The sequence below is a fragment of the Balaenoptera musculus genome, chromosome 2, assembly GCF_009873245.2.
Source record: "Balaenoptera musculus isolate JJ_BM4_2016_0621 chromosome 2, mBalMus1.pri.v3, whole genome shotgun sequence".
Lineage (NCBI taxonomy): Eukaryota > Metazoa > Chordata > Mammalia > Artiodactyla > Balaenopteridae > Balaenoptera > Balaenoptera musculus.
Window position 1 is genome coordinate 135,619,523 of NC_045786.1, and position 15,380 is coordinate 135,634,902.

Sequence of the window (15,380 nt, forward strand, 5' to 3'; positions counted from 1 at the left end):
GTCTTTCCTTGACCTTTAGTCTCATTCACTGTTAAGTACCTACTATGTACTAGGCTCTATCCTAGGCACTTTTTTGTGTATTGTTCCTGATAATTTATAACAACTCTGAACAGCCATGTTAACTTTCCTGAGTCCACTACTAAGCGGGTAGAGAAGATATAACACCAAATGTTTGACTCTAAAGTATATATGATAATAGTTTTCAAACCTTTAAAAGAAAGTGAATAGTTAAAAAAATTCTTACTAGGACCCCAAAATATAAAACAGATGAGAACAGAACTACTCTGTTAGGTTGGGGGTGACAGGTCCAGTGTGGGCATCCTCCCCATTCTGCCCTCACTGTGCCATTAAATGCACTTACTCAGAACCCAAGGTCTCTGGGAAAACCAGTTAAAAAGGTACAGTGATTGGTACTAATTCTTAAGCCCGTATTTATTTTGTTTTAAACTTAGATTTCCAACTGGATCCTGAACATTTCTATCTTTCTACCTGCATGTCTGACATGTACTTCAGTTCCTTATGTCCCAAAATTGAGCTTATCTTCTTTGTGAAACCTGTTCTAGCTATTGTGGATTCTGTTGTGGTGAAACTTAGCCCAGCCAATCTTCTGTGCCAGAGACTTGGGAGTTGTTAAAGAGTTCTTCTTGCTTCTGTCTCACATATAATTAAGCCAGTTAAGGTCCTAAGGGTCATAGCCCCTAGAGGCGCTCATAATCATTTACTTTGCTTCCTTTTTCACTCTTTCTGTCTTCAATCTTTTTCATATAAAGATTTCTAAAATTCAGGTCAGAATGCATTACTCACCTACTAACATTTTTTATGTGTCCTGATTATCTAATTAAAAAAAAGTTCAAAGCATACAAGGCCCTTCAAATTTGACACTTAGAATACACTATGTTCTCTCAGGCATCTAGCCATTGTATATTCTTTTCTTTTACATCCCCCCTGCCTCTCTGTCTACCTGGCAAATGATTGTTGTCCCTTATGTATCAAGTTATCAAGTTATGTATGTTTTCTGCAAACACTCTCCTGACTTCTCCAGGCTTCCAGTTCTCTTATATTTAAAAAATCATCTTTCTTCACACTAGACTTTGATCTCCTTGGGAACAGAGACTGTCTTCTATCAACTAGCACAATACTGGTACATAGTTAAGTGTTCAAGATATGTTCATTGAATAAATAGATTCTTTCCAAGAAGATAAAAGTTCTTAAGCTATCTGGGTGTCCCCTGGTGTATCTGTCCCTGTCCACCCCCCCTGCCCCCGCCAGTTCATCTGTTCACAAAGTATTTATTGAATTGATATTATGTACCCAAGCTTTAGGCACTAGGATACAGAGATAAGCAAGAATGTCATTAGTGTTAAGTCCACTAGGTTTCTAACCAGAAACCTGGGCATCATCCTAGTCCAGTTGTTCCTAAGTGTGTTGCCCAGATTAGCATCATCTGGGAATTTGGAGGTGGGGTGGGACCCAGCAATCTTTTTTTTTTTTTTTATAAGGAGTCCATTTTCTTAATACAGTTATCAAATATAGGATATCCCAAAATTTTAAGCTTTAATAACTTTAGTGGAATAAATGCTACAAGCATATAAAAAGCATCATTGTCATTTTAATTTCTTTTACCTTAACTTTGTGATTTTTTTAATATAAATTTATTTATTTTATTTATTTATTTTTGGCTGCATTGGGTCTTCATTGCTGTGCGTGGGCTTTCTCTAGTTGCGGTGAGCGGGGGCCACTCTTTATTGCGGTGCACGTGCTTCTCATTGCAGTGGCTTCTCTTTGTTGCGGAGCATGGGCTCTAGGCGCGTGGGCTTAGTAGTTGTGGCTTGCGGGCTCTAGAGCGCAGGCTCAGTAGTTGTGGCACGTGGGCTTAGTTGCTCTGCGGCATGTGGGATCTTCCCGGACCAGGGCTTGAACCTGTGTCCCCTGCATTGGCTGGCGGATTCTTAACCACTACGCCACTAGGGAAGCCCTGTGATTCTTTTTTTTTAATTGAAGTGTAACTGACCTACAACATTATGTTAGTTCCTGGTGTACAACATAGTGATTTGATATTTCTATACATTACAAAATGATCACCACGATAAGTCTTGTTACCATCTATGACCATGCAAAGATATTACATTATTATTGACTATATTCTCTATGTTGAACATTTCTTACCCGTGACTTGTTTATTTTTTAACTGGAAATGTGTACTTCTTAATCTCCCTCACCTATTTCCTCATCCCCTCACCCCTCTCCCCTCTGGCAACCACCTGTTTGTTCTCTGTATATAGAACTCTGTTGTCTGTTTCTGTTCTGTTTTGTTAGTTCATTTGTTTTTTTTTTTAGGTTCTACATATAAGTGAAATCGTATGGTAGTTGTCTTTCTCTGCCTGACTTATTTCACTTAGCATATTACCATCTAGGCCCATTCATGTTGTCGCAAATGGCAAGATTTCTTTCTTTTTTTTATGATTCCACACACACACCCCCCACATCTTTTTAATCCATTAATCTATTGATAGGCACTTAGGTTGCTTCCATTATCTTGGCTCCTGTAAATATGCAATTGCATATTGTTCCTATGCAGTGAACATAGGGGTGTATATATCTTTTCAAATTAGTGTTTTTATTTTCTTTGGATAAATACCCAGGAGTGGAATTGCTGGATTGTATGATAGTTCTAGTTTTAATTTTTTGAGGAACCTCCATACTGTTTTCCATAGTGGCTGTACCAATTTACATTCCCACCAACAGTGCAAGAGAGTTCCCTTTTCTCCACATTCTCGCCAACACTTGATATTTGTTGTCTTTTTGATAATAACCTTTCTGAGTGGTGTGAGGTGATATCTCATTGTGGTTTTGATTTGCATTTCCTTGATCATTAGTGATGCTGAAGTACTTTTTGTGTGGCTGTTAGCCATCTGTATGTCTTCCTTGGAAAAATGTCTATTCAAGTCCTCTGCCCATTTTTAATGGGGATGTTTGTTTTTTTGATGTTGAGTTATATGACTTATTTGTATATTTTAGATATTAACCCCTTATTGGATTTATTGTTTACAAATGTCTTCTCCCATTCAGTAGACAGCCTTTTCTTTTTGTTGGTAGTTTCCTTCTCTGTGCAAAAAGTTTTTAGTTTGATGTAGTCCCATTTGTTTATTTTTGCTTTTATTTCCCTTGCCTGAGGAGACATACCCAAAAAAAATATGTTTTCTTCTAGGAGTTTTATGGTTTCAGATCTTACATTTGAGACTTTAATCCATTTTGAGTTTATTTTTGAATATGGTGTGAGAAAGTAGTCCAGTTTGATTCTTTTGCATGTAGCTGTCTAGTTTCCCCAATACCATTTATTGAAGAGGCTGTCTTTTCCCCATTGTATATTCTTGCCTCCTTTGTCATAGATTAATTACCCATATAAGTGTGGGTTCATTTGTGGACTTTCTATTCTGTTCCATTTACCTATGTGTCTGTTTTTGTACCAGTACCATACTTTTTTTTTTTTTTGATGACAGTAGCTTTGTAGTGTAGTTCGAAATCAGGGAATGTGATACGTCCAGCTTTGTTCTTCTTTCTCAAGATTGTTTTGGCTATTTGGGGTGTTTTGTGTTTTCAGTTTTGTTTATCTTTTCAGAGAACCAGCTCGTAGTTTCATTGATCTTTTCTGTTGCTTTCTTAGTCTCTTTTATTTATCTCCACTCTGATATTCATTATTTCTTTCCTTCTACTAACTTTGGATTTTGTTTGTTCTTTTTCTAGTTTCTTTAGTTGTAAGGTTAGATTGTTTGAGATTTTTCTTGTTTCCTGAGGTAGGCTTATATTGCTATAAATTTTCTTCTTAGAACTGCTTTTGCTGCATCCCATAGATTTTGGATTGTTGTGTTTCCATTTTCTTTTGTCTTCTGGTATTTTAAATTTTTCTCTTTGATTTCTTCAGTGACACACTGGTTGTTTAGCATATTGTTTAGCCTCCACATCTTTCTTTTTGCAGTCTTTTTCTTGTAGTTGATTTCTAGTCTCATACTGTTGTGGTTGGGAAAGATGCATTATATAATTTAAGTCTTCTTAAATGTAGTGAGACTTGTTTTATGGCCATCATGTGATCTATCCTGGAGAATATTTCATGTGCACTTGAAAAGAACGTGTATTCTGCTTTTGAATGGAATGTTACATAAATATAAAGTCCTTCTTGTATAATGTGTCATTTAAGGCCAGTGCTTCCTTATCAATTTTCTGTCTGGATGACCTGTCCATTGATGTTAATGGGGTGTTGAAGTCCTCTACTATTATTGTGTTACCATCAATTTCTCCCTTTATGTTTGTTAATATTTGCTTTATGTATTTAGTTGTTCCTATTTTGGGTGTATATATATTTACAGCTGTTATATATTCTGGTTGGATCTATCCCTTTATCACTATGTAATGTCATTCTTTGTCTCTTGTTATAGTCTTTGTACTAAAGTCTATTTTGTCTCATATAAGTATTGTTACACACGTACACGTACACACATACATATATATGAATGATTATTTTAAGTTGATGATCTTTTAAGTTCCAACACATCCTAACAACCCTGTATTTTTACTCCCCTGCCTTTAATATTTTTGACATCATATTTTACATCTGTTTGTTTTGTATATCCCTTAGCTACTTATTGTGGATATAGGTGATTTTACTACCTTATCATTTAACCTTCCTACTAGCTTTATACATGGTTGATCTACTACCTTTACTGTTTTTTTGCTTTTATTGATAAGATTTTTTTTGGTAATTTTCAGAGGTTTTCTCTTATTCTTTCAATTGAAAAAAATTCCTCTGCTTTCTCATTTTGCTTAACTTTCTCTGTCTCTGAAATTAGGTGAAACAGTTACCTGTTGTATTGTTGAAGGGGTGTCCTTGTATGGAAGCATCCCTATATAGTCTGTATGTACCCAGTGACTTTGGTAGGAGAGCTGGATCTGACGTGAGCACAAGTTATGTCTTTCCCTAGGGTAGGAGGTGGGGCTGGAAATGGAGGGGCTAGAGTGGAGCCAAGTGTGAGTTGGGGCTTCCCCTCTGCTCAGTAGCCAACACCACCCCCTATTGGGGGGCAGGGTCAGTTCCCATATTGCTGGAGCAGAAGCTTTAAGGATTGGGTCTGAGCTGGCTCCATTTCCTCTAAGTGTGTGCTCTCCCCATCCCAGCACTGGCACCCTTGCCCCACAGGCTGAGCAGTACTGGAACAAGAGGGTCCAGTACAGGAGCTCAGTGTGGGTCTGGATGCGGGCTGTGGTGGTCCTGGCCACAGTCAGAGCGTGTGACCGCTTGTGATGTGCTGCCTCAATAAGCATCAGTTATGACTGCCCTTGCCCCATTCAGTTGCTGTCCTGGGTCCAAGCTGCCTTTGTGTCCCGCACAACTGAGCACTCCCCTTGGTTGCTACAGCCCTTGCCCTAGTGTGGAGCTACATTGCAGAGTAGGTAGGGCGGTGTGGATGCTCAGTGTGGGTATAGGCACTTAGCATGCATCTGGGTGCAGCTGTGGCAGTCCCTGCTGGAGGCAGAGCCCAAGACCACTTTTGATTCACTTCCTTTTTATAAGCCCAGTAATGGCCTAACCCCCACCCTGTTCAGATGCCTCCCTGGCCCCAGGCTGGCACAGTCCTTCACAACTGAGCACTACCCTTGGCTGAGGCAGCCCTCGCCCTAATGTGGAGTTGTGTTGTGAAGCAAGCAGTGCCTGAGCGGGCACTTGGCTCAGGTTGGGACTCATGCCAGGCTGGCTGTGGGAAATGGACCAGAGTCCAGTGCAGTTTCAATTTGCTTTCACTGCCTTGTTTCAAGAGTAAGCACATATTCACGCTTTTCCTGCAAAGAATCTATGTTTCTTACAGCCCTCCTGTTGATCCCACTATATTTCTACCCAGCTAAGTGGACTCGTCTTTCCAGTGTTGGACCCTAGGGCTGAAGCACTCAATATATGGCTCAACCCTCTGTGTCTCCCTGTAAGGGCACAGGTCCCAACCTGATTGCTTCTCTTCCCTTCCTTCCTGATTCTGTGTACATCTTTCTTACAGCTTTGGTTGTACAAGAGTCTTTCTGCCAGTCTTCAGTTAGTTTTCAGTGTGAATTGCTGCACATGGAGATCTCTTCATGAGGGGTGGTGAGTTCCATGTCCTCCTACTCCAACATCTTGATCTCAGTGTGCTCCTTTTGTAATTTTTATATTTCTAATTGTGGTTTTTTCCCCTTAGAAGAATCCCTTTTAACATTTCTTATAAAGCTAGTTTACAAGCTGAGCTCTTTTGCTTTTTTGGTGTCTGTAAAACTCTATTTTTCCTTAAAATCTGAATATAGCCTTGCCAATTAGAGTATTGCTGATTGTAGACTTTTTCCCTTTTATCACTTAGAATGTATTTTGCCACTCCCTCTGGACTGCAAAGTTTTTGCTGAAACATCAGCTGGTAGCCTTATGGTAGGTCCCTTGTATGTAAATAGTTCCTTTTCTGCTGCTGCTTTAATATTCTCTCTTGATCTTTATCTTTTGCCATTTTAATTACAGTGTGTCTTGGACCTCTTTGGTTTAAACTTGTTTGGGACTCTCTGTGCTTCCTGGACTTGGATGTCTGTTTCCTTTCCCAGGGTTGGAAAGTTTCAGCTATTATTTCTACAATAAATTCTCTGCTCCTTCCTCTTCTCCTTCTTGGGCTCCTATATATAGTATGCTTAGTATGCTTGATGTAGTCCTAGTTTTCTCTTAAAGTGTCCTCGTTATTTATTCTTTTTTCTGTTCTGCATGTGTGATTTCTACTACTCATTTTTCCAGTTCACTGATCCATTCCTCTTTATTATTTAATCTGCTGTTGATTCCTTCTAGTGTGTTTTTTATTTTAGTTACTATATTCTTCAGCTCTGTTTGATCCTTCTTTATATTTTCTAGTTCTTTGTTAGACTTCTCACTGTTTTCATCCATTTTTCTCCTCAGTTTATTGAGCACCTTTATGATCGTTACCCGGAACTCTTTATTGGGTAGATCGCTTTCCTCCACTCTGCATATATAGTTCTTCTGAGGTTTTATCTTGTTCCTTCTTTTGGAACATATTCTTCTGTTGTCTCATTTTGTCTAATTCTCTGTTTTTATTTCTGTGTATTAGGTAGGTTGGTTATGTTTCCCGATCTTGGAGAAGTGGTCTTTTGTAGGTGATGTCCTGTGTCAGCAGCACACTACTCTCTGGTTACCAGAGCTATATGCTCTAGGGCTTCCCCCATATGTAGGGTGTGCAGGTTCTTCTGTTGAGGAGGGGTTGACTACTGTGGGTGCACTGGTAGACACTGTGGGTGCACTTCTGCCCTCTGCCTGGTTGGCTGCCAGGCCCTGCCTTGTGTGGAGGCTGCCAGTTGCTGGTGAGTGTGGCCGTGTCCTCACACAGCTGGCTGTGGTGCCTTGGGGGTACTAGGGTTTTGCTAGCCAGGTCCTCAGGTGCCTGTCTGCAGGGCCCTGGGAGGTCCTGCAGCCGGTGCCCACCTGCTGGTGGGCAGGGCTGTGTCTTGGCATGGTTGGTGAGCTTTATTTGTTAATGAGCAGTGAGATAAGATAATTTCTAATGTTCCCTTCCAGTTTTAGGATTCTGTGTTACTTCCCTTACTGTACTGTCTATGCTTTCTTTACCCACTATTCCTCTCATGTATTTTACAAAACATTTAAAATTCATTTTCAGTAACCACATGTAGGGTTTATTTTAAGTGTATCTTTAAAGGATGGGGTTGTATTCCCTTGGTATTTATTTTATATCATTTCAAATAAAATTATCCTATCTTTAGTTCCATAAAACATTAGTTTTTACAAATGGAGGCCCAATTAGTAACAAAAAAATCATGAATAATCTTAGTTTGTATTTTGCTTTTTTTTTTTTTTTGGCAGTGCTGCATGACATGTGGGATCTTAGTTCCCTGACCAGGGATCGAACCCATGCTCCCTGCAGTGGAAGCGTGGAGTCCTAACCACTGGACCTTCAGGGAAATCCCTGTATTTTGCTTCTTTTTTACTTTTGCTGACTCATTGAGGCAGGTCCACCTCAAAGCATGATCCTAGAGATAAGCATATTATCTGGCTTGTTTTATGAACTTTGGAACAACAAGTAAAAATAATTTTTCTCCCAAAAGGTAGAATTCAAGAAAACAATAGGGCTTTTTTCTTTCTTTAATCTTTTAAAGTAATGAAATAAGAAATCTAGGTGTTTAAGAAGAAGTTTTACAGTGTATTAAAGTAGGTTCTGTAAAATTAAACTTTAAAAACTTATTTTCAAAATAAGTCATATGTAACTGATTAAAATGTGTTTTTATTTAAAATATACCAGCATGTGCAAAGGCATAACGCATTGCTAAAAAATGTAGTCTGGAAACAAATCAGAATACTGAAAATAAGGCTATAATTTTTTAAATAAGAGGAAAATATTTTCTTTACACATGAAGTTTTTGGTCCAAATGGTATTTAACCCACTGACTGATTAGTCTATTAAGGCATTCTATTCCAGAAAAACTTCATTTTTGGTAAAAATTGATTGCATTAGCACATTACTTATGATAATGGGCATAGATTTTTTTTTCCCAAAGTGATGCTGTGGTTTTGCTTTTGGAAGAGAGTACAAGTTTTCTGTGGGCTTAAGTATTAAAAATGCTTCTTAAAAACTTGAAATTGTTATGCATTAAACCAGAACTCTTGGAGCTTTTTCAGATTTTACTGCTTATAGTCACTGCTCCCTTGGGTAGATATTTTATGAACCTGTTTTTACTTGCTGGAAAATAGAATTTTCCATAATTAAGGAAAAACATCAGTTATTTTATCCACTTGAGTTTGTCTCTGCTTGTTATTGTTTGCTTTAGAGATTTATCTAAGTTATCGACATGATTCAGATTCCAGTGTATGAAATAGAGCTTTTGAGAAGGTGCTTTGAGTGGAAAAATAAATATCTTACAAGATATCTAGCTTTGGGTGTGTCTACTTCTGTTTGAATTTCTGGTTTTTCTTTGCATTTATAGCTATACTCCATTATAGTATATATCTTTGAGTATAAAATTGGTTAACACATTGAGAGTTCAGCTTATGAGACAGAGCATGATAAAATCTCAAAACAATTTTCAAATACACCTATTTGCGAAAATACGAATATTTTTATGTTAAATAATGTCATTTTACACTCTACATATTTATACATTATGCCCATCTCTGTCATTATTGTAGACATCTTCCAATTTCCAGGAAATCTTCCTGTCTTCCTCAGTGACTGATGTACACAGCCTGTCTTCCATTCAGTCCTCTGCCATCTTCCTCCATAGCTCATAATTTGTGGTGATAACTCTTTTCATGTCCTGTATATTTTTGACATCTATTTTCATGGCCATTCTTTAGATCCTTAACTTAACAAGTGTTGATTTAGTTTAAAAAATTCTATACCCTCTACTTACAAATTAGGATTTTTTTTTTTTTTTAAATTTTATAGCTACTTTTATTTTTATTTATTTATTTATTTTTGGCTGTGCTGGGTCTTCGGTTCGTGCGAGGGCTTTCTCCAGTTGCGGCAAGCGGGGGCCACTCTTCATCGCGGTGCGCGGGCCTTTCACCATCGCGGCCCCTCCCATTGCGGGGCACAGGCTCCAGACGCGCAGGCTCAGCAGCTGTGGCTCACGGGCCCAGCCGCTCCACGGCATGTGGGATCTTCCCAGACCAGGGCTCGAACCCGTGTCCCCTGCATTAGCAGGCAGATTCTCAACCACTGCGCCACCAGGGAAGCCCGGATTTTTTTTTTTTAAGCAATGGCTGTTTAGTGAGTAGATATTTATCTTGCTATCAAGAAACTTATCTAACAGGGAATATATAACATTTATAAAAAGCCATGATACTTACCAGAGACGTAAAGTGCATGCAAAATCAGAGGAGGAAGAAGTAATTCTGCCTGGGCAATCCAGAGGAAGTGGCATCCAAAAATGTTGTTAAATATTTTAAACATAGAGAAGTACAGAGAATAATCTAATAAAGAAATATAATTCTGCCACCCGGAATTAATAAATGTTATTTTTCAGAGGTCTAAAGGTAACATCTTTCTTCCTTTTGAACAAAACAAAGGCTTTAGAATGTTTTAACCTTAGACTTCCCCTTCTTTTGATACCATTTTGTGGTGGTGGTGGTAGTGTTTTTGGCTCATCTTTGCTCCTTGTATCCTGTTCTTCCCATTGGGATTTAATTTCCACCTTGCTGCAGTATCTCCTTTAGTGCTTCTTTCACATTTTCCATCTTTTTAAGCCCTGCTAAGTCCTTTGTGTTTTCCACACGTGTCTTCCAATTTACTCATTTTCTCTCTGTCTGTGGATAATCAACTGCTTAACCTGTCCATTGATGTTTTTGTTCCAAATATTGCTGTTGGATTTTTTTTAAAGAAAATGTCTGGTTTTTTTCGTATTTTTCTTGCCTTATGGCATCTATTTCTTTCTTCATCTCTTTTGACATGAAATGTACTTCTTTTAATGTTTCTTTCAGATTCTCTTATCTATGGGTCTGAGTGTTAGTCCTGCCATTAGTTGTTTGTGTCTTCTGACTCTTTTTATAAGTGAAGTTCATTTCTTCTTCTTCCTCTTTTTATTTTTTTAAATATGAACCCTTTTTAGTGGGAGTTGCTTTCCCATGAGCCTTGGATTGTGAAGGCATGCTGATGTAGAGATTCATGTTTGCTTCTGCCAAGGTCCTATTGGCTTCACTGAATCTGGAACAATTGCTATTCTTAATTTCCTGGCGGGGGAGTAGTCTTGGGTATTATGATTTCTTATGTATGATTTATTTTCTACCAATGCCCCTAGACTTTCTTGTGACTGTCCCAGGCCAGTGAACAAAATTTTCCTACAAGTTGTTTTACAAATGGGATGGACAGCATTTTGTAGCTCCAGGTTGTATGCAGGGAGCCAAGCCTAGTTCCAGCTTCCAACCTCTGACAGGGCTGCAGCCTGTCTTCTGTCCCTATATGGGTGTCGAATCACTGGTCACCACTTCCCTGAACTTCAGCCTCTGCTCATGCTCTGACTATGCGTTCGTCTATTATTTCTGGCACTTGAGAGTTTTCTTGCTTTTATAGTAATCTTTTATTTATTTATTTATTTTTATATTTATTTTTGGCTGTGTTGGGTCTTCGTTTCTATGCGAGGGCCTTCTCCAGCTGCGGCAAGCGGGGGCCACTCTTCATCGCGGTGCGCGGGCCTCTTCACTATCGCGGCCTCTCTTGTTGCGGAGCACAGGCTCCAGACGCACAGGCTCAGCAGTTGTGGCTCATGGGCCTAGTTGCTCCACGGCATGTGGCATCTTCCCAGACCAGGGCTCGAACCCGCGTCCCCTGCATTAGCAGGCAGACCCCCAACCACTGCACCACCAGGGAAGCCCGAGTTTTCTTGCTTTTAAACTTAGTTATTTATTTTATTTTATTTTATTTTTTTCTTATAGTATATATAACATTTCTGTGTTGCATAGGAAGCTTCTCAAGTTTCTGTTCAGAATTGAGGGGTTGACATTTGAACCATGGCTTTGGAAGACAGGCAATGATGAGGTCATTCCAAGATAATGAAACAGCCTAAACAAAGGTATGGAGTGAGTAGTGATGAGGCTTTCATAGGGAATAACTGAAAACCTCATGGTTGACTTTGACTTAAGTTCAGGGTATGTGGAGATAATTAATGGACTTAAGTTCAGGGTATGTGGAGATAATTAATGGGAAATATGTTTGGAAAGGTAGGTTGGAATCAAGTGCAATAGTCCTTGAATGGTAGTCTAAGGAATTTTGACTTCATTCTACACACAGCAGGGAGCCTATGAACGTCTGTTTGTGTGAGAGCGATGCAGAGCTTTGCCCTAGGAACAGTAATTTGGTAACCATGAATAGGTTGGAATGGAGAGACCATACTGGAAATAGGGAGCTCAGTTAAGATACTATTAGCAGTAGTCCAGAAAGAGGTAATAAGGAGCTGAAATAAGGTAATAATATTGGCAATGAAGATGATGTGAGAGGTAAATAGATGTTTGTAGAGAGATACTGTGATGTAGATTTCTCATTGGTATGCAGGGGAAAGAGGATTCCAAAATGACCTTAAGAGTACATTGAAACTATTAAGAGAAATAAGAGACACAGAGGGGTAGGTTTGTAAAGGAAGATGAGTTCAGTTATGAAAATATTAAATTTATAGTGCAAGTGAGACAGTCAAGTGCAAAGGGCCACCCAAACAGAAAGAAGGGCAAAAGGGCAAAGGATAGCATTATAGGGTTTAGTAGAACAGAGGTAGTGAATGAAGGTGGTGGTGAATGAATCCATTTCAGAGATGGAGTCAAGAATTGGAGAAGAGGAAGTAAGCCGAAAAGAAAACTAGTAAATTAGGAAGCAGGTGGAAGAAGGGAAATTTGGGGAATCATGTATCAAAGCAGTTAGCAGTATGGTCCAAATTATAGGCATTTTTATGGAAGCCATAGGCTAAGAGCATTTCACAGCTGGAGGCTGTCTCCAGATGTAGAGAGAGTGGAAGATGTTGAGGAGGACAAGGACAGAGAAAGGGTCAGTTCATAGGAGTGGGAGTTAAAACACAGGATATGAAGAATAAGAGGAAGAAACGGTGGTGAGAGTGGAAATAATGTAGCAATTTAACTTTTGAAATAAAATATTCTAGGGTGTGCATAGAATTTATGAAGTATAGATCTGCACATATATGTTTGTGAATATATAAATGTATTATATATGCTGTATATGTATGTATGTAAATTTTTCCCACTTTTAACATGTAGGTATTGGCGTCCTTGGGTTACTCTGTTACCCTGTGATAAAATATTAACAAGCAGTACTCTAATTTGTCTAATTCAAAAAAAACAAAAACGAAAGCTTCACTCGGATCTTCATAATTGGGGTATAATGAAAGGGGGAAGAGAGAGGGCAACATTATTGTTGGAGTAGATATGGGAGTAGATGAAGGTCACAGAGTTGGAAAGGAGAAGTACATGCTACTTAGTAAAAGGTAAAGGACTTTGGAAATTTGGGCTATGAAAAGCCTATTCCTTGTGAAAGCGTACTTTGTATTAATAGTGTCAAAGAGAATATGTACAGGGAGATCAGCTTGGTGCTTTGTGACCACCTAGAGGGGTGGGATAGGGAGGGTGGGAGGGAGACACAAGAGGGAGGAGATATGGGGATATATGTATATGTATAGCTGATTCACTTTGTTTTAAAGCAGAAACTAACACACCATTGTAAAGCAATTATACTCTGATAAAGATGTTTAAAAAAGAGAGAGAGAGAACATGTAGTTTGTACAGGGACACTATACCTTATCAAATGTCTCTTCTGTGCCATACGCTTTACTTGTATATTTTTAAATTTAATCTTCTAAAAAATAGTATGAGGTATTATTATCTCCCTTTTACGGAAAAAAAGCTGAAGTTTGAAAAATAAAAGGACTTTTTAAATCATAATGTTAGTAGTTGTCCAAGGAGGGATTCAAACCCAAATGTATCTGTTTCTAAAATCTTTGTCCTTTCTACTAAATCATTATGTCTTTATATATTTATGTGGTACAGGGACAAAGGGGGAAATGGTACAGGGGAGAAGACTGGGGTGGTTTATATTTAATTTAGAGTCTGTAGTCATTAGGAGACCATACCAATGCGGAGAGTTTTCCTTCTTCCAACTTAGCAGGGTGCTTACCCAACTACCATTGGATGGGGAGAGGAATTGAATTTGGTTTCTCCATCTAGGCTGTTAGCCTTAATACTAGCCCCAGAGAGCTCAGTATGTTTCATGCTAATAAAGAAATAGAAATTTGCAGCATTATCGTGGGAAAAGATTCCAGGTTATCAGGGCTTTGGCTGAGGCTTCATTGACCACTTAACTGATTTCATCCATCACTTTGTTTTTGCTGCTTTAGTAGATCAGCTTTTTAACCACTGATCATTAGGCCTGCTGTTTAGATGTGTAATCTTCAAAGGGTTCTTTGCTGATAAATCTGATTTTACTAACTTTTCTCATCTTAAATTAGTTATTGACTTTGCATGGAAACCAGGAGGGAGTCTACTAAAACAGTAGAAAGAACAATATGAATGTAACATGTTTTAGTGTTAAATATACTTTAAGATGAATTATTATAATTAACATGAATTATTACAAATGGAATCAAAGTAGCTATAAGTAGTAATATTTGGTGAAATCAAGGTCAACTAGGAATGGTTCAGTGTTCCCATTAAGATTGTTGACTGGATTAATGGCAGCTGTGGTTGTGACTATCTTTTGTGCACTACTCTTTTTTTTTTTTTTTTTAAACCTGACTTGAGAACCTGCACGAGGAACTACTTTATTTTATTTATTTATTTATTTATTTATTTATTTATTATTTATTTATTTATGACTGTGTTGGGTCTTCGTTTCCATGCGTGGGCTTTCTCTAGTTGCGGCAAGTGGGGGCCACTCTTCATCGCGGTGCGCGGGCCTCTCACTGTTGCGGCCTCTCTTGTTGCGGAGCACAGGCTCCAGACGCGCAGGCTCAGTAATTGTGGCTCACGGGCCCAGTTGCTCCGCGGCATGTGGGATCTTCCCAGACCAGGGCTCGAACCTGTATCCCCTGCATTAGCAGGCAGATTCTCAACCACTGCGCCACCAGGGAAGCCCTGCACTACTCTTTTTAATGAAATATTTCATACATAGAAAATATATAGTATATATACTTTATAAAGAGTAATAATAAAACAGTTGCTAAATTGTTTCCATTCTTATTGCTTCTCCCTCCTCTACTCCTTCAAGTCCTGTATTTTGAATTCTACGTATTAACTTATGAGATGGAGCATAACCAATGTTGTTGAAACTACCTGTGTGCATTTCTCTTACCCCTGCTGTGGTTCCACCTAACATCAGAGATTCACTCACCCTGAATATGGTGATTATCATTTCCTTGCTTTTCTTTACAGTTTGGTCATATATATATACATATTCTGTATTTAGTTTTGCATGTTTAGAACTTTATATAAATGGACCATGCTCTGCATATTTTCTGTAACTTGTTTGTAGTTTTTATTTTCTCAGCATTGTTTGTGAGATTCCCCAATATTGATACATGCATGCATGTAGCTGTAGCTCCTTTGTTTTTACTGCTGTATAATATTATACTGTATAAGTAATAATAATTTGTCCATTCTCCTGTCAATGGACACTTGGGTTGTTTCTTTTGTTCTTTTGCTGTAAGAAGCACTACTGCTATAAGTATTGGGTTGGCCAAAAAGTTCGTTCAGGTTTTTCCATAACATGTTACGGAAAACCCGAACGAACTTTTTGGCTCACCCAATACTAGGAATAGGCCCCTTGGAGCCCATTGATGGAGAAATCTAATAGGTTTTCTGTCCCTGTCTG

At 38.6% G+C, this 15,380-nt stretch overlaps 1 protein-coding gene across 2 annotated transcripts in view; it reads left to right on the forward strand.

Moving 5' to 3' along the window:
• The window catches only part of MNAT1 (MNAT1 component of CDK activating kinase), a 212,487-nt gene that overhangs the window by 189,615 nt on the left and 7,492 nt on the right, over positions 1–15,380 (forward strand). The window contains exon 8 of one of the 2 annotated variants that reach the window (XM_036842507.1): positions 14,778–14,910. The exons of the other annotated variant lie outside the window; for it this stretch is intronic. Coding sequence (XP_036698402.1) covers positions 14,778–14,790 — 13 coding nt within the window. The 3' untranslated portion in view covers positions 14,791–14,910. Of the gene's footprint in view, positions 1–14,777; positions 14,911–15,380 lie in introns of those variants that run through there. 2 annotated transcript variants of the gene reach the window in all.